This window comes from Micropterus dolomieu, linkage group LG04, assembly GCF_021292245.1.
Source record: "Micropterus dolomieu isolate WLL.071019.BEF.003 ecotype Adirondacks linkage group LG04, ASM2129224v1, whole genome shotgun sequence".
Lineage (NCBI taxonomy): Eukaryota > Metazoa > Chordata > Actinopteri > Centrarchiformes > Centrarchidae > Micropterus > Micropterus dolomieu.
Window position 1 is genome coordinate 23,219,441 of NC_060153.1, and position 18,453 is coordinate 23,237,893.

The 18,453-nt window shown below is 42.2% G+C and overlaps 1 protein-coding gene across 2 annotated transcripts; it reads right to left on the reverse strand.

Moving 5' to 3' along the window:
- Positions 1 to 1,699: 1,699 nt before the first annotated feature.
- mafgb (v-maf avian musculoaponeurotic fibrosarcoma oncogene homolog Gb) lies at positions 1,700 to 17,393 on the reverse strand. 2 transcript variants are annotated; one of them, XM_046046995.1, is made up of 3 exons: positions 17,206 to 17,393; positions 3,937 to 4,002; positions 1,700 to 3,848 (listed from the first exon to the last, which is right to left on the reverse strand). In XM_046046995.1, the coding sequence occupies exons 2-3, from the start codon at positions 3,970 to 3,972 to the stop codon at positions 3,363 to 3,365; spliced, it is 522 nt and encodes a 173-aa protein (XP_045902951.1). In that variant the 5' UTR covers positions 3,973 to 4,002; positions 17,206 to 17,393; the 3' UTR covers positions 1,700 to 3,362. The 2 variants fall into 2 exon arrangements, with proteins under 2 accessions (XP_045902951.1, XP_045902950.1); XM_046046994.1 differs by lacking the exon at positions 17,206 to 17,393 and adding an exon at positions 16,555 to 17,021.
- Between the last annotated feature and the right edge of the window lie 1,060 nt (positions 17,394 to 18,453).

Below are 18,453 nucleotides of genomic sequence, written 5' to 3' on the forward strand. Positions count from 1 at the left end.
CTGCTCCTGTGTGGCAGGAGGTCTAATTTTTACGCAGTTTGCATTATTAGAGCAGCCGCCATGTCCACACATTTATGTTTACACAGTATGCATCTCTTACAAGCAAGGGAGCACAAAAACACAGACTAGGTGGGGACACATTTTGTGACAGTGGCACATACAGTACGTACAGTTTGACAAGCACCAGGAAGTTTCATATTTTGCTTCAACTCGACACAACTTATTTTATACCACGGCGACCACACACACACACACACACACACACACACACACACACACCACACAGGACGTGCCAGCAAAGAAAAAACTCAATTCAATGAGCAAACGTAAAGTCGTGCAGGAAGCAACAGAATGACAAATAGAGAAAGAATTGAAAGAATTATCCAGTAGAAAATCGAATGATAGTATTCTGACCTTAAAACAGGAACCCCTTTTTTAATATAGAGCACATACAGAAATATACTGGGTGTGATACCTATATGTGCTTGTAGCTGAATACCATTCTTGTGATAAGACATTTAAAAAAATAAATTATATAGCTCTCTGATTTCATGGTTGACTGAACTTGCAAATGGTTATCAGTGTAAAGATAATGGAGAAATAATATTTTAAAATCTCAAACCAATTTTCCTTCCAATGCGTTTGCTCATTGTTCAGCTGCTTGAATCATATTTTATACTGACATAGGGTTCAGATAAACACATATCTCACTAATCTTCATAACTGCACAGCAGTAGGCTAGCTAACCCCTTTTTTCTTCACAGTGGAAAAGTAGCGGTTCAGGTAAAAGGTTGCATGTATGTACTGTTTTGTATCAATAATAACTGCTTCTATTTCAGTAAATGACTCCTCTTAAATCAGGTTTTCATAGTTAAAAAAAAACAACAAACTGTTTGACAGACAAACCATTAAATAGCAGAATACATTTTTCACTTCATAAAACACCAAATACGTAAATTTGCTTCACTTCCCTCACACTCACAAAACAGTTCCAAAACAAACAAAATATAAACAACATTATATATATATATATATACACATAACAATATAAAATGTGCACAGCAAAAACAAATACCTTTATCACATACTACAAAAATAACTTATTGAAGGAGTAGGGGTGATGCAGCCATGAAGGCCCCTTGTTGAGTTTCACATCTTGCCAGATGACCTGAATACACAAAGCTAGTGGGTTTAACCAGAACACTTCCTCATCTCATTGGTCATTTTGTCTGCAATAACGAGCTTTGAACACTGCAACAACCAAAAAGGAAGCCACAAAGGCCTGTTCAGAAATACGGAAAATGGGTCTGCCAAGGTGAACTTAAAATGTATAAACACACGACCTGCAGTGTGGGAGCTGAATGATAGGGCCAGGAGGACAAAGATTTTATGATTAGCGAAACAGTGCAGTTACCCACGGTGTCCTCACCCGCTTCGGCCTGAACTCAAACAAGGATCAAAGTCTTATCTATGAAATAGTGAACGTTATAGTTACCTCGTCACATACTTACACAGCACACCACACGCTAGTTCACGGTTACACACACGTGCCTAGTCACTAGAGAAAAAACAAAGCTATTCAGTAGTTAAGCCACTTTTGGTACAATTGCAAAATAGAGAAATACTGTATATCAAACAGATTTTGTTATACCCTTTTTTGTTTTTTGTTTTGTTTTTTTACAGGTCATTACAAATGATGCAAAGATAATTGTCTTTATAAAATTCCAGACTATCATACAGAGACAAAGATTCTTTGAGTATACAACACCATATACGACTACTTTTATGGTAAAACTCGTGTGAAATGGCATCCCATTTATGTGACTGCAAATTCTGAGAAGCATCTTTGCGATCCTTGCTGGCTGACTGCGTTGTCAGTAATCACATTTACACTTGTGTACAGTGAGCTTTGTAGTTAAAAGCACAAGGAATGCACTGTTAACCACTTTGATTTGAAGCAAACATTTTGCTGTAGGTTAAAAACCTAGATTTCTGAGTCAGTATCCAATCCAGACAATTAGGCTAACTGCAGGCTCCTGTTTTGCAAGTACATGAACTGTCAAGTCACAAAAATGGGTGTTGCTGATGGGTACTACACAGCTCATACAACAACGCACAGCGAGAGTTAAATGCTGTTACAAACTGATCCCTGATTGGTCAGTGTATCCTATTAAGCACAGGTTTTAAGCAAACACCTGCATCGAATCTCCACCATCCTTCCACAATGTCCTCTTGACTTCTTATTGATGCATATCTTTAGGAGACCAAGGCACTAGCCCTTCCAATTTTCTTGAATATATTTTTACCCCCCCCAGCTCTCTCTGTTCGATCCAGGAAGTACTGTGTGTAATAATTGGTAACCAATTGGAATTGATAAATGGAAGGACAGAGAAAGAATAGGTAAGAGAAAGAGAGTTGGACATAGAAAGTGAAGAGGCCGTAGAAAAAATACAGCTAAGTAAATATAGCAATACCAAAACGAACACGCGCCACAGAATATCACAGAATTCCTGATATATAACAATTGACACACAGAGAATACACTTTGGACCTCATGTGAATGACAACAAAGTACAAAACAGTAGAAATACAGGTACCACCATTGTGTAATATATATTTTTCTATAGTACTTTTCTGAAAAGGTTCTTGGCTAGGTGGAGCAAGATGGGATTTCTCTGCAGCCACTGAAATCAGCAGGTCACATGAAATCTATTCTTTTGGAAGTCAGGGACCCAAAACAATCTAATCCAACAACTTTCCTATAACTAACACATCAATACTGTCCTCCTGATTCTATTACATATGTATAACACATGTGTTAGAATATATTTGTGTTGCTGTAGCAAATTTAAATGTTCTATATCTACGTTCTGGCAAACTTCAAATCTAGTGTGCAAACGTTTAATGGGATTATTACGCACTTACGCATATGAAGATCTACCAGCGGTAAAACTTGACACTTGACTGACGTAAATGGCAACTGAACAAAATTGCATGATTTTTCCAAAGTATTTTGGACATTTACGTTTTTTAAAATCTTTTTTCCCCCTGCCTGGCCTGGAATAAAACTAATCTCAAATTCTTTTCCAGGCTTTCAGTGACTGTAGGAACCCTGTGTATCTGTCCTGTGCTAAATGATCATGCGCTGACCAAGGGCTTGCATCATCAGAGTCTCAATGATCTTCCTCTGCTTCCATCCTTTCCTTCACCTGCACTGATGTGAGACAGGTGATGGGAACATGCTGAGGCGGTTTGATCAAGGCTGCCCAGCTGTTTGAAGTCAGTGCAGGTGGAGGAGAGGTGGCCAGCAGAGAAGAAGAATGACTCCACCCCCAACACACCCTCATCTATCGTTCGCTCCCTCAAGACCGTGCATCTGTTTTTGATTTCACTATTGTGATCACACTCGTCGCTGTTGCTACCTTCCCTGGTATCAGTGGACCAATGACTGATGACGGCACCCCTCCCCCTCCTCCTCCCCCTCCAGGCCTAACCCCAACCCCGACAGTGGGGCTCCGTGCCACGGTCCTGGCGAAGGTCTGTAATGCCTCGTACTTGGACCTCAGAGCGTCCAGCTCAACGCGCATCGAAGCATTCTCATTGGCCAGTTTGTCCACCTCCTGCTGCAGCTGGGCCTTCTGCTTCTCCAGCTCCTCCTTCTGGGTGACCCGCTTCACCCGGCAGCTGGCGGCGTAGCCCCGGTTCTTGAGGGTGCGCCGCCGTTGTTTCAGTTGCAGGATCTCTTCTTTGGTGAGCCCTCTGAGGTGCTGGTTCAGCTCCCGCACTGACATGGTCACCAGCTCCTCGTCTGTGAGGCTGGTGCCATTCTCTCCCGGCTCACGCTTCACCTGCAGGAAACAGGAGGAGCAAGGGGAGTGAGACAGAGACAGAACAGCATATCAGATACAGAGAATTCAGTGTAAAACATGCTCTTACCTTCAAGGCTTTATTTCCTTTGTTAGTCGTCGTCATGCCACAAGAGCCTTGCCCTTCTGAACAGACCTACAAAGACGCGAAAGAGTACAGAACATGAGCAAAGAAACAACATATAAGACACCTGAAGTTCTGCGTAAAGCCAGTTAACAGAGTAATAGCAATAAAAAAAAGACCATCTAGAACAATGTTTCTATGAGATCAGTAAAGCGTGAGTCAGTAGTACCCACCTGGACCAGCGGAGACATACCACATGGAAATCTACTTTTGGAGCACTGCTGTGTGAGCATGTTACATGAGTATGCATCTGTGTCACAGTGTATGAGTGAAAGTGACACCCAAACTTTTCTTAGAATTTTCCTGACTTCCTGCTTCCTGGTGGTTACACTGACAGTGCCCACTAACCTCGTGTTGTTGAACTCTTATTGGTTGGCGATAGGCCAATAGGAATGTAATGAATGTGAAAGAAGAGGAAGTGGTAGAATTTGTGGGAAGGACTCCAGGGGAAAACCAACTGTTAGAGCCCTAAACACACACACACACACACACACACACACACACACACACACACACACACACACACACATTACCCGAGACGGCAGTATAGAGACTGGAGAGAAGTAGAAAAACAGATATAGACCCACAGCCACTAGGAATAAAGGCAAACCAAATACAATGATGTGAACGCATTTCTACCAAAGTGGAAACAAGAGACAAAAGGATGGAGACAAAACAGTGTGAATCAGAAGTCAACAAAGAGGGAGCCTGGAAGTGCAAAAGATGAGATCAGTCCTTAGAGCGCACAGCTCCACAGATGAGCATCTCCACAAGCTCTCAATGAGATGCTTTGTATGGTGCGTTGGTCTGGCTCTCATCTCTAAGACCTGTGTGTGTGTGTGTGTGTGTGTGTGTGTGTGTGTGTGTGTGTGTGTTGTGCGATAAAGTGCAGCTATTGTTGCTGCTGCTGAGCGATCATCATGAGACCAGTCATAATGACTCAGCAGATTCCTGATCTCACTCTCTCAACCCCCTCCTCTACTGCCATGCAAAATTTCTGCACTCCTCTGTCACTTTTTATACACCCCTTATTTGTTTTGTTTCTTGCACCCCTTACAACTGTCTAACTGCTTTACTAAAGGGTGAGGTTTTACCCAAAATATAGCTGCAGGTAAAGCAAAGCCTGCAGGGCACGAGAGGGGCCAACGTGAGACCGTGCACGCATGTGATTGACTGGTGAAATGCATTTGTCCTCAAAGCATAAAAAGACATGCCACCACAACTGATACTGCTGAATCAGAAGTTTAGTCAAACCAATTTGCCAATCAAAGACAGCCTCCCTTTATGGAGCCTATTTATACTCTTATGTAGTTCACACCAGGGCCAGTTTAAAACAAAAAGAAGCAGATTTGGAAATAAGTTCTATTTCTTCAGTCATTCACAAGTTGCGTAATTTAAAAAAGCACCTTGTTTAGGGAAGTGATGAAATTTAAGTGACATGAGGAAACGCGTCTGTTCTTGATTCATTCTTATTCTTTTCTGTCAAAAAGGCCCGAGCGTGCCAGTGAGCCTCCCCAACAATGCACCTCTGCCTGTCTGTCTGTGGGGGTGCGTGAGTGTTTGTGCAAGCACTGCCACAAATCCTGCAGTTATAAATAGGTATGGATCAAAGGAAAACGTACGCTACAAGCACACACAAGTTATCCCGCATGCACGTCAAACGCACAGCAACCTTAAACTAAAAAGAAACAGCAATGCTTCATTCAGAGCATTTGACTTCTTCTGCTCTTTAATGGATCAGTTAGTACTAAATAGTCTTTCATTTAACTGTGTACAGAGAGAGGCTTCTTCTCAATAAACAAATGTCTTCCATCCTCATGTACCACTGCAGCCTCCTACAGCTGGAGGGGCACCATCACACAATAGATGGATCAAAGACGTGAAGACTGAGGGTGGCTGTTGGGGGTGGGGTTGGTGAAGAGAAATGGGAGGGGGAAAACAGAGGGCAAAATCGGAGGCTATTTTCCTGCCAGGCACTGGTTTATTTCCCCTGTGCCCAAAACCCAACCCCCTCTAACCCCATCTACATACAAACAAAAAGCATGCTGGCAAACACACAGACACACACACTCCCCTGCCGCCATGCCAGTGGGGCACAATAAAACACATGCGTAAAACGGTTGGCTGTAGTGTAGTGTTTGAAGTGCTAAACAACACTTGATATGTGCGGAAATTGAGTGTACTGTAGATGGCTCCGAGGTTTTATTCCGTAAGTGACAACACGTAATTAAAATGTCTTGTTGTCTGAGATAAAAGCAACCAGCAAATGGAATTACTGCAGAAAAGGTAATTTTAGTATCTATATCCATACAGATGCATTTTTGGTATCTGCAAATGTTTTAGTTTCAGATATTATGGCTTACTTTTATGTCCTCTGCTGTAATAATTATCAATCATTTGATCAGTAAAGATGACAAAAAATGTGACTACAAAATGTGCCAGAAGTTACACAGATGGTATACAACTATGATTATTTTCATTTTTGATGAATGCGCTAATTATTAGAGGATCCTTGTAGCAGAAGGGTTAAGGCGGAGTAAAAAGTCGGCCAATCATATTTTCAATTAACCAATTAATCGTTTAGCCAAAAAAATGTGTCCATGTCATCTTCTGAAAGCCTGAGGTGGCATCTTGAAATAGCTTGTTTTAAAATATTATTATATTTAAGATATTAAGTTTACTATCATAGAATACTAAGGACAATAGCATCTGTTGACATTTGAGGAGTTAGAACCAATTCATGTTTTGCGTTTTAGCTTAAAGAAAATATGACTTAAGATAAACTGATTATCAAAATTATCTGCAATTAATTTTCTGTCCATTGACTAACCAACTAATTGTTTAATATGTGCAAATTATTATCACAGAAGGTATAGCTAGATTAGTGGTAGTAGTGATGTTAGTATACACTTACAGCAGCACATTAAGTTTAGGGCCTATTTCATCAAAGTTAGACCACATAAAACCTGACCTACACCACAGCATAAAACTGCAATAAACTAGTGTGTGTGTGTGTGTGTGTGTGTGTGTGTGTTCGAGAGCTCAGGCCATGTGTAAGTCACCCAGGTTAAAGATCATCTGCTGAGCAAAGGCAACGCCATTCATCTTGGGCGTACAAACACACTTACACAAGCACAAACTGCCAGAGGTGTCCTTCCAATAATGCTTGCGGGGTGGTCGCTGCGGTGTGGTCAATGCCACAGTCACTGTTGCTACAACAGACAGCTTTTTTGCTGTGGCAGGCTGTATTTTTTATGGAGCAACCGAAAGAACGCTGACAACTAAAGAGCAGAGCTGCTTGCGGTTACAGTGCAGAGACGACACACACACAAACAAACACAGAGGACAGGACATGGGGGACAGGGATGAATAATAGGTGAGAAGTGGTGGAGATGAGTAAAGTACGGCTAGAAGAGAGGAAAAGATAAGAAAGTGAGGAGAAAAGAGGGCGAGGAGTTGGTAGGATAGCAAGGTGAAGACAGACTAGGTAAGAAAGGAGGAGAAAGGGTGGGTGCTGGTGGTGGTGAAAGAGGACTGAAAGAATGCTGACGTCTCCAGAGCTGATTAGCGTTACAGCGGAGACATCACACCCACAGCCGAGAAAAATGCTGAGTTTGGAGGGAAGACGGGGCGGGGAGGGTGCAAATGACAAGGGAGAAAGAAGAGAGGAAAAAGAGAGAGGCAAGTGAGGAGGGGGAGGAGAGGAGGGGGACAGAGGTGGGGATGGAGGGAGAAACAGCGATGAGGAGGAACAGGACAGGAGGGTGTGTGGGGGGCAGAGAAGGAGGAGAGAAGAGGGGGTGCGAAAGGGTTTGGGTGAAAATGCATCCTCAACACATTTGTAAGAGCTTAGCTGTTGGGTATGGAGGGGGGGAGAGAGTGGGGGGGGGTAACCAGGGAGGGAGGAATGGATGGAGGGGGATTGGGTAGAAAAAAACCCTGAACTCAGCAACGACCACGACTAAAACCTCAATTAGAAAAGTTCTGAAGCTGATCCAGAGCAACGAAACTACTGCTGACCATCTCTCTATACCCCCGACCCCCACCTCCGCAACATTCTGCTCGCCGTCTCATACACACACACACACACACACACACACACACAGCTTCACATGCTGTCTTGTTGACAAATCAAGTCCTGGAGAAAAGCTGAAAAAAAGACTAATAGCGTGACAGAAGGTGAACACAGCGATCATGGGGCTTATAAAGATGGATTAAAGAGCACAAGAAATTGCACAAGACACATAGCAGCAGTCCTTTCTCTTTATGTAGTGAAGACGAACAGGGTGATGAACTGTGTGTGTGGCTTCAGACAGAGCTCTAATTAATCTTGTTTGAGAGAACCTTTAGCCCCAGCCACTACCGCACAGAGCCACACACAGACGAATTTCTTAGAAAGAGACTTCCTACTTAAAAGCTGTTGGCCTGCTGCACACACACAAACACACACATGCACACACAAAGGAAAATAAATAGCCAGATTAGGAGCTTCACAAACGACCCGGGGGCTGATGTGTGTGGGTGTACACGAGCATAAACAAACTAGCATAGAGAATGATCAAGAATAGATTGTAAGAGTCGTTTGTGAGACAGTGGAAAGTCTGTCTTTATTGAATAATCCCAACATAACAACTGCCAGAACGGCACCTCCTCCCTCAAGCAACTCTCTGAGCAATAATGGAGAACACAAAGGACGGCAGCCGAGTGAGGCAGTGAAGACACACAGTTAGACACATGGAGGACATGATGGAGAGACTTAAAGAGAGAAACATGTAGGGAGTGTGAATTAAAACCTCAGAGCGCCACAAAACTGGGCTCCTGACTGCAGTCGTGCCTTTTGTTCAAAAAAAAAAAAACAAAGAGGGAGCAGTGCTCGTGCACGCTGATCTGTTGTGGGCCGAGGGTGTTGAGGGAGTTGGTAAATAAATAACGATGAACGCTGTGTCGAGGCTAATTGGGAATTAGGAATCAGATTGGTGATAATGGCAACCTTTGTACAGAGAGGGGGCAGGGTCACAGCGGACATACGGGGCCATGGAGAGAGGGTGATGATAGTGTTGTAGTACTCGAGACCGGTCTTGGTCTTGAGACAGGTCTTAAGACCACTTTTTGATGGTCTTGGTCGGACTCGACTGCATTTGTACTCGGTCTTGTCTCGGTCATTCTGGATTTTATTTCAAGACCATAACTTCGAGGATATCAACAAATTGCTTTTGCGTTGTCTGATTTATTTGTTAACATCCTAACTTTGATTGGATATAAAATGTATTGCTTTAAATGCAACCAATAACCCTAATTAAAAAAGTGTTGTTACCGTTAACGACCCCTCCCCGCGATGGTAAGCGTGGAAAAAAGTGTTGAATAAAGATGCTTACGTTGATTTCAGCTCTTACTGTTTGTATGTGGGTGTTTTAATGGGAATGTGGATCTTTCAGATCAATTTGAGAAGTACCTATGATCTCATTCCACATTTTATTATGTGTCATGTAATGTGGGGAACTGGTCTTGGTCTTGACTCGGTCTCGCCCTCTCTCGGCCTTGGTCTTGACTTGGTCTCGGTTTGGGCGGTCTTGACTACAACACTAGGTGACGAAGAGGAGGGGGGAGAAAAGACACCAGTTTGAGGGGTGTGTGTGTGTGTGTGCGGAAAGAGCAGGAAGCTATTAACTGGGAGTTATGCAGAGCGTGAAATAAGCATGATAGAGAAGGGAGCCAAGGAGATGGAGAAAACAGGGAAAGTGAAGGAGAAGAGTTGTAAAGGATCCATGAGTTTGGCCCCTCATATACATATTATAATACATGGAGAGAGAAGAGTGATCACTTTCACACTTTTCTGAGAGTTCAAAAAGGGTATTGTGTGTGTGTGTGTGTGTGTGTGTGTGTGTGTGTGTGTGTGTGTGTGTGTGTGTGTGTGTGTGTGTGTGTGTGTGTGTGTGTGTGTGTGTGGGTGCTGGTTAAGTGTGCGCAAGACAGTGTTTGTGCAAGTGTGTTATTAAAGGCGAGAAAAAGTCCTGGCGTCGACACGTTTTTCCCATTCCAGGTAGTAAGTCGGAGTGTGATGACAAATTTTCCAACACAAGCAAAAAAACCTGCACTGTCAGGCAATTGAGCACTGGCTCCTTTTTCTTTTTTCATGAGTGCTTTTTGAAAGAGGAGAGAAACCATGTCCCGTAGGTTAAGTTGGTTCTCTCTTTGTGTGTGAATAACAAACACAAAGAGACAGCTATAAGTTCACCAAAGTTACCCCCCTCCCCTCCCAACACTGTACATCCCCTGTCAGCAATACTAACTTCAGAAAGTTTCTGTGCGTGATTATCAGTCACATTAATGAGGAAATATCATCAGAAACCTTTTGGCAAACATTTAGGAGCAGAGATGAACAAGAGACGTGTTTGTAGCTCGCGGGTGGGACGTTCCTGGTGACCATTTAAAGGTTTCCCACTAGCTTTCATTCGTTTACGATGGTATGACAATGTGGCTCAATACACTCAGGGCCATAGTCTCTCATTAACTCTTCTCATGTAGTAATGAGGTCTCTTTTCCTTTCTACAGTTAGTTTAGTTTGTTTTTCCTTTCCAGTTCAGGCCAAACATTTGGTTCATCCCACATGGGATTACAAGACACCACTATGTATCAAACATCAGAAATCCATTTGAATGTTATAAATATAAAAAACATATATGTTTACATGGAAAATTTCAAATAAGTGCATTTTGTGCCTCAAAAACAGAAGAAAAGAGAGAAATGCTACAAACTTAGTTTATCCAGATAAAAGGCCTTTTCCTCATCTCCTCCAAGAAACTAACTGAGATTTTTTGTATGTGAACTTTTTGCATCCCCCACATGTATTTCTGCTTTTTCCAGTACAAAAGATGACAGAAAATTGAGGTGGTCCGTGGAACAAATCTGTTTATCGTCTTCCAGCTTTAGAGATATCGAACAACACAAAATTCATCAACAACAATTTGGATTAAATGTTATTTTTTAAGCAAAAGGCTGATTCCAGCTTCTTAAATGTGAATATTTCTACATATATTATTATTATTATTATTATATATTAATACTTCTGTGATAGTAAATTGAATGTCTTTTGGGTTTTGGACTGACAAAATATCAAAAGATGTCACCTTGTGGTAGATATTTTTCAGTATTTTCTGACATTCTGACAGAGAATAATCGACTATGAAAATGAGTTGCAGCCCTAGTCAGCTTTGTCTACGAACAGACACAGAGAGGGTTGAGTAAAAAGGCTCCTGAGATATTTTAGTTGTCAGTATGAAAAAACTAAAAAAGAATCACCATCCAGAGAGCTCAAGGATCAACATGCATAGACATAATCAGGTGTGATGGTTAAAAAGTTCAACCTGACTCCAGAAACCAATGCACTATGCCATCAGTCACATTCCATAAATCTGAAGGTGATTTGATTTTAAAGATGCACCTGCTTTGTTTCACAGCTCTGATGTGTGGTTTCCAAACTTGGTGGAGAACTGTTATATATAATAATTTAACGCCACAGGTGAAGGCAAAGAGCTGGCGCTGCATTTGAGGCGCACACACACAATCTTTGTTCCCTCTCTTTGCTCCCTGGCATTGATCCATGTTGTGTGTGTGTTTTTATTTGATTTTTATTTAAAAGATTCAGAAATTCATACCACAATTCTGGTATCGTCACACTGCAGTTAAAAAATGCGGCAATTTAGCGCATAGAGATGATGCAACCAGTAGAAAACCTCTGGTACGGATACTCCTGTTACCAGGGCCTTGCATCTCCACTGCTACATTCTCAATATCTCAACACTGCATGCAAAACAAAATCATTTCTGTGCTGTGGAGCGTCCGTGCGTATTTATTTGTGTGTGAATGAGTGGTCTCCTCTAACAGAAGCCGTCTCAAAAAGCTCCAAAATAAACCCAAAGGTCGTCTGAACGAAAACACAAGAACTTGACTCAAAGAGTTCTGATCATAGAGAGATTATTGATATCGAAAAGCGGCTTTGTAATATTGGTGTTTGAACACACCACAACCACTTTGGGACAGAAGGCTGGAGCAGTAAATTTGGGCCACTAATCTTAAACATGTTTCCTAATCCTTTAGACTTGTCGTGCATGTTGCAATGGGATTTATCTTGATTTCCTATATTTTTCTGTTCTCAGGGAGGTTATGTAAATAAGGAGTCAAAACACCTCTGGAGGGAGGGTGCACAAAGGACAAGCGGCACACTCACATGGAAGCAGGAAAAACAGCAGCACAGCAATGATTATGCACCAGATCTGCTTACACCATATTTCATCATTACTGTGGAGAAAAAACATTCAACTATTGATCTGATCTGCCCCACTGCTTCCTTTTCTCTGCCTCTCCCTCACCCACTCTTCAATTCAGTCTTTTATTCCTGCTTTTACTTCTCTCTTTTCAACTTCTCTCACTCTCAGAAATTTGCAAACATAACAAGACTTTTCTGAAATGGATCCCAGTAGTAAACAAGATCATAAACATGCAGGCGCTACTCAGAAATTATCTCCACAAACATGCATACACACACACACACACACACGAGGTGGACACAATATTGAGAACACCTGCGCAATCTAATGCAATCCAGCACGATAGCTCTGCAATAAATGCTGCCTTCTGGCAGTGCCAGATCAGGGATGGATGTAGAAACAATACAGCAGGAATATGTTACAAGATAATGCTGTGCATTAGTATCAAAACATCATTAACCACCACCTTAGAATGTGTCCAGCACACCGAGGATCAAAAACTGTTGAGTTCGGGGAGTTGGCACTGATTGCCAGCAGGTATGATACCCTACTTGCTGTCAGTAAGACAAGTTTACAAAACATTATTAGCTTCACAACATTTGGTTATGAAACCATCCCTTTTTAACATCTTATAAAACTAGAGCCAAAACAATTTGATTAATCGATCGAAACTGTTGCGATCACAAATTAATCAATTCAGTCATTTTTCAAGCAAAATAGAGAAACACGCCAAATATTCTCTGATTCCAGCCTCTCAAAGGTACGGAAGCCCTAAGCGGCCACCGATTCATCTCTTTATTTTACTCCGTTTCCAGTGATAACGGGATAATTTTTTTTTTGTGATCTTGAGATAACAAAACAGTAGTTTAACACAGGGGTTGGCAAGAATGTTTCTTAATGGTAATTTCAAGGTGGTTTTATTGTCACTGATTAGCTCAGTGAGTAAGGTACATGTCTTGTAGTATTAAGATTGTGAGTTTGATCCTCATTGAAGACCAACTTTAAAAAAAAAAAAATCTTTTTCAAAATCCTCTATAACAAAGTTGTTATGAAGAAGACTGATTCACATGCTCACAATTTATCATGTGCTGGAGTGTGCGCATCCCGGCGATTGGTCCACATTCATCAACCTATGGACTTTTCATTTCCCCATCATTCCCAGGCAGAGGAAATTCATCCGCTTCTCATTCAATGGAATCCATTTAACTACACGTTTGCTGACGGCTATTTCAGAGAAATGTGTGATTGGATTCCCCTGAATCTCTTGATAACAACTCTGTTGAAGAGAATGATAAAAAAAAAAAAAAAAAACAACACACAAAAGAAGAATAAACTTTGCAGAGAGCAGAGCTCAAACCTGCAATCCTTGGGATGCAAGTCCTGCGCTCTACCAACTGAGCTAAATGCTGACTCAGCAAATTGACACGAAAATTATCGTAAAGAAACGCACCTGCCGACTCCTGTATTCAGCTGGTTTGTTATCTTGAGATCACGAGAAAATTATCCCGTTATCATGAGAAAACAACAGTCGTTATCTCGAGATCATGAGATAATTCTCTCGTTATCACGGGAAAATGGAGTAAAATAAAAATATGAATCGATGTTTGCTTAGGGCTTCCGTACAAATGAGGGGATATGCTGCTTTTCTTTGTCACATATCATTGTAAACTGAATATTTTGGGGTTTGGGGAGTTTTGATAGAACAATATAACATTTGAAGATCTTACCTTCGGTAATTATGTGACCTGTCATAGACTAAACGATTTACCAAAAAAAGAGTTAGTTGCAGCCTAAAATAAAATGTAAGATGTTTTCAAACCCCTACTTGGTATGGAATATGGGGTTGACTATTTTCATCACTGATTAATGTGGTGATTATTTTCTCAATAATAGATTGGCTTATAAAATGCCAAAAAAACTGTCTATAACCCAAAAGATATTCACTTTACTATCATAATATTTTTCAACAAATCAAAAAATGTTTGCTGATCAATTCTCTAATTGACTGAGCTAATGGTTTCAGCTCTCAACATTAGTGGATCTCTTCCATCCAGAAGTATTTAAACACTTATCCTAGCTCAGGAGCTCCTGTCCCAAATTCCTTCCTCACACATCTAGATGAGGTTTTACACAGTGTTACATCAACATGACCACTGTACATGTAGAGAATCAAAAACGATATGAGCACTCACACACACACACACACACACACTCTCTCCTCTAGTGTGGTAAAACAGTGATGTGACACTCATTATTTAGGACTTTCTCCTGAAGACAGAAGCTTCAGACAGCGTTAAGGGATGGAAAGGAATCAACGACCAAGTGCAAAATGTTGTAAAGGCCAGCTGATGGTTAAATGACTTCTCATTGCTTCATCTTCTTTCCACATCTTGTAAGTGCAGCTCTCACACACCTAACCTTAGTGCTTACAGACACACAGCCCTAAAGCAACTACATGTTAGCAGCATCTTATAGGTGTTTTTATATCTCCTGTTCTCTTCACACACACACATTCACACACGACAAGGCAAAGAAACTAGCTGTGGTAAGTAACAAGTGAAAACGCCATCTGTCAAGCGAGAGCGCATTTGCTTCGCCTCAGCATTTTCAAGGGAATGCCTTGAAGACAAAAAGGTCCTTGTTCTCAATCTCTCCGCAAATCCCATCTCTCATTCTTCCTCCCTCTTCCTTCATCCCCCTTGCTCCGCACGCCTTGCCGCTCCGCCACCATCAGCAAAGTTGCACACATAAGCATTGGTCAGCGTTCAATTACCGTGAACACCAGGGAAGGATGGGGAAAGTACTTGACAGAGAAATGCACTTCAAGCACTGATTAAATACTGATACCAAGTATAAAAAAGTTTAGCCCCTTGGTTGTGTGTGTGTGTGTGTGTGTGTACACGCAATGAGAAAAGGAAATGGGGGGAAGAGTGTGTGTGTGTGTGTGTGTGTGTGTGTGAGTGAGTGAGTAAGACAGTAAGGGGGGTTGGTGGGTATTCTTCTCTCCAATACTGATACAACTGTTTCATCATTATGACCCTCTATTACAGTACTTGCCAACTTGCTTACTACATACTTTTGATACACTCTGCAGAGTGCTGACACTAACTAAAGCTGCTGATATGGAGTCATTAGGGGGTGAAGTTTCTGTTTTTCTAGAGCCCACAGAGCTTCCCTATTACTCGTCAGTGTTTAAGATTTGCAATGCTCATAGGCTGCTACCTGGCAGCAGATAATGGCCCATCTACAAGAGATCAATCAGAGGATATTCTGTTGCAAGGCAATGAGGTGCTTTCTTTTTTTAGCACAAGTCTGTGTGTGGGTTCATGAGCAATCAATCTTCAACATTAACTGCCATGGGAATGTGACCCCTTTCCAGCCTTCATTTGTTTTTGTCCAAATACCTTTAAAGATATTCACTCACAAGGCTAATTTTTGATTCATAGACTTTCATACAAGGTTTTCCACAAAAAAGTGAGTGTGGTCACGGATATAAAAAGGCAGCAATTATCATTGGTTGTGACAGTGAAAATGTTTTTTGGCTTGAATACATTCAAGTCATAACCCCAAAGCAAATACAGATAAGGCAACTAAATAATTTACAGCATAAAATCCAGTTTGACTGAAAAATGCCTATTTAAGCCCGCTGAATAACCAAACCTAACTTAAAAAATGAACTAATTTAGCACAGCTGACATTTTAAACACCCATTGATCAGCCCACATGAGCTCTAATTATCCCATAAACACGTCAACAGCCACTATATGTTTATTTCAGAGCCAAGCCCCCCCCCCAATATAAACCGAGCTCTTCCTTCCCTCGCGCCAGACCTTTGTCCGCCCGCCCGCCGCCGGTGCCATGTTGCCATGGCTCCCTCATGCCTCCGCTCTGCTCGCGCAAACGTTGAGAAATAACAACGTTGTGATGAATCAGCATCTCTGTGGCGAGCCCAGCCGGTGTACGGACGGAGGGAAACGGACCGATTCTCTCAGTTTGAACCGACAGCACAAGTCACTTAAAACGTGTGAGCTAACGTTTAAACGTACTTGCAGTAAAGAAGGCCTGTCTAACACTGAGCCGCTGCCCTCTCACCAACGGCCATGATCCAGCCGGTGGACGTTTGACAGTTACTAACGCACCACGGTGACAGCCGCGGTTTATTGTTGTCGCCGGCTTTTCACACCGCTAAATAAGCAGGCAGCGAGTGGATGGGGGGTTACCTCAAGAGTCAGTAAAACCCTCCGCCACGCAAATAAAATTCCCGCACACCTACCGAACAGCTGACTGGCCATCTTACCTGTGAAGAGGCAGCAGACGGTCAGTGGCTCCAGTCTGTGTCCGCCACTGCCGCTTCAGCACCCCGAGCAGAGGACAGTCGAGGAAGCTAACGGTGAGGTGTTGTTATCCAGGGTGTCCTAAGTTATTAGTCTCTACGTTATTGTTTTTCATCTAGCTCCTCTTGCTTTCTAAATATCTAGACAGTCAGTAGCCACAATACAAGGGGATCCCCGGCCATACCAGCGGCACGGTGAGCCTACTCGGACTCCCCGCACGGTCTTCTAATTCCGACACATGGCTTCTTGTTTAAGCTTGACAGCCGTACGCCCCCTTTGTCTGCGTTGTTATGAAATCGCCGGTTGGTCGGTTGGCGTGGCTGTTCCAGCGCCAGACCCGGTCTCGGAAGCGCGTGTAGTACGGGTCTGGACGACGACTGGTTCGTGATGATTCAGCACTACCGGACTGCTGCCCTTTAAACGGCAGCGGCGTCGCTCAGTTCGGCTGAGCGGGAGACAGCGCGGCGGCGGCGGCGGCGGCGCATACCGGGACAAGCGGAAACGGCGGTGTTGCAGCGGCGGTGACCGTGCACACTCAGCAAAACACCACCTCTATTATATTCAGCACTTTTAAAATAATAATTTCAGTTTTGGTTTCGACAAAGCTGACTCACCAGAAGTCAAACCGGCGCCTTTCGCCCACCGCACCCTCGGAGGTTGGGGTTCGCCGATGGTTGGTCGACCCGGTGCGGAGAGAGACAGTTGGAAAAAAATGTTTTTTCCTCTCACGCCTTCTCGCGGCTCTCTAGATATATCCACTCCTTCCTGGCTTGTTTTTAGTCTGTGGTCGGAGGCGCCAGACGTCAAATGATGTTTGGATCACATGGTTTCATTCATGAAGGATCTACGCAACCCGCATTTAAAGAGACACGAGACACTACTACTGTGTGATGGACTGTGTTAACAACAGTCAGCGTGGAGAGCGTGACAGGATGGCCCCGCCTCTGTGCACATGTCTAAACTTAGGGCTAACATTTCAACTACCGATTGGCTCCAACAAAAGAGATGGAACAAAAAAAAAGATCTGGTGTTGTCACTCTGAAGATAATGTGGTCTGTATTGGTCCACCATTTGATTTTTTTGTGATTTCCTTAAAATAAAGACAACACCATGCAATTTCAAAGTGGAAAAAGGTGCATAAGTACAGATACTGTAACACAAAAAGTCACAAGACATTTCTATAGCCTACAGGTCCTTGTTTTTAACCTGATGATCTAAAAACATCTAAGTGACACATAGATTTATATCACAGTTGTACTTCCTCTAAAAGGAGGACATGATGCACCAAAATTGACAAGTTTCTGACTGTCACAATAGATATTTACCATTTTTCTTGAGGCCATGAAGTTGTAAAGAATTATCATTGCATATGGGGGAGGTTTAAACTTGTGTTTTCCAGATCTATTAACCATTTTTCATCCGAAGGAACTCCAGGCATTTTTATCAGCAAAGTCTGGATAAGGGGAGGAAGATGTGTTTCTTATCATTTCATGATGAAGAGCCACCGATGCCCAGACTACAGATAAAAGCAAGCTTTTGAGAAGAGGTAACATCCTACTGAGGAAACACGGCAGTGTATAAATGCTCATTATACAGGTAACTCGTAGGCTGTAGTGGAAAGAAACTAAGCACCATTACAGTATATGAAGTATAGTTCACCTCTCCTCACCATTAAAGTGCTGCTTCTATGTTAATAATATCCAATCAATAATATAATAACTCTATATAAAAGAGTATTTTTGATACTTAAATATTTTTTGTTGATGATGTCTGTACTTTTACTCATGTAATATTCCACATGCACTTGTAATTGAGTATTTTACTTATTGTACTGCTGCTTTTACTTCTGAAATATTTGTTCC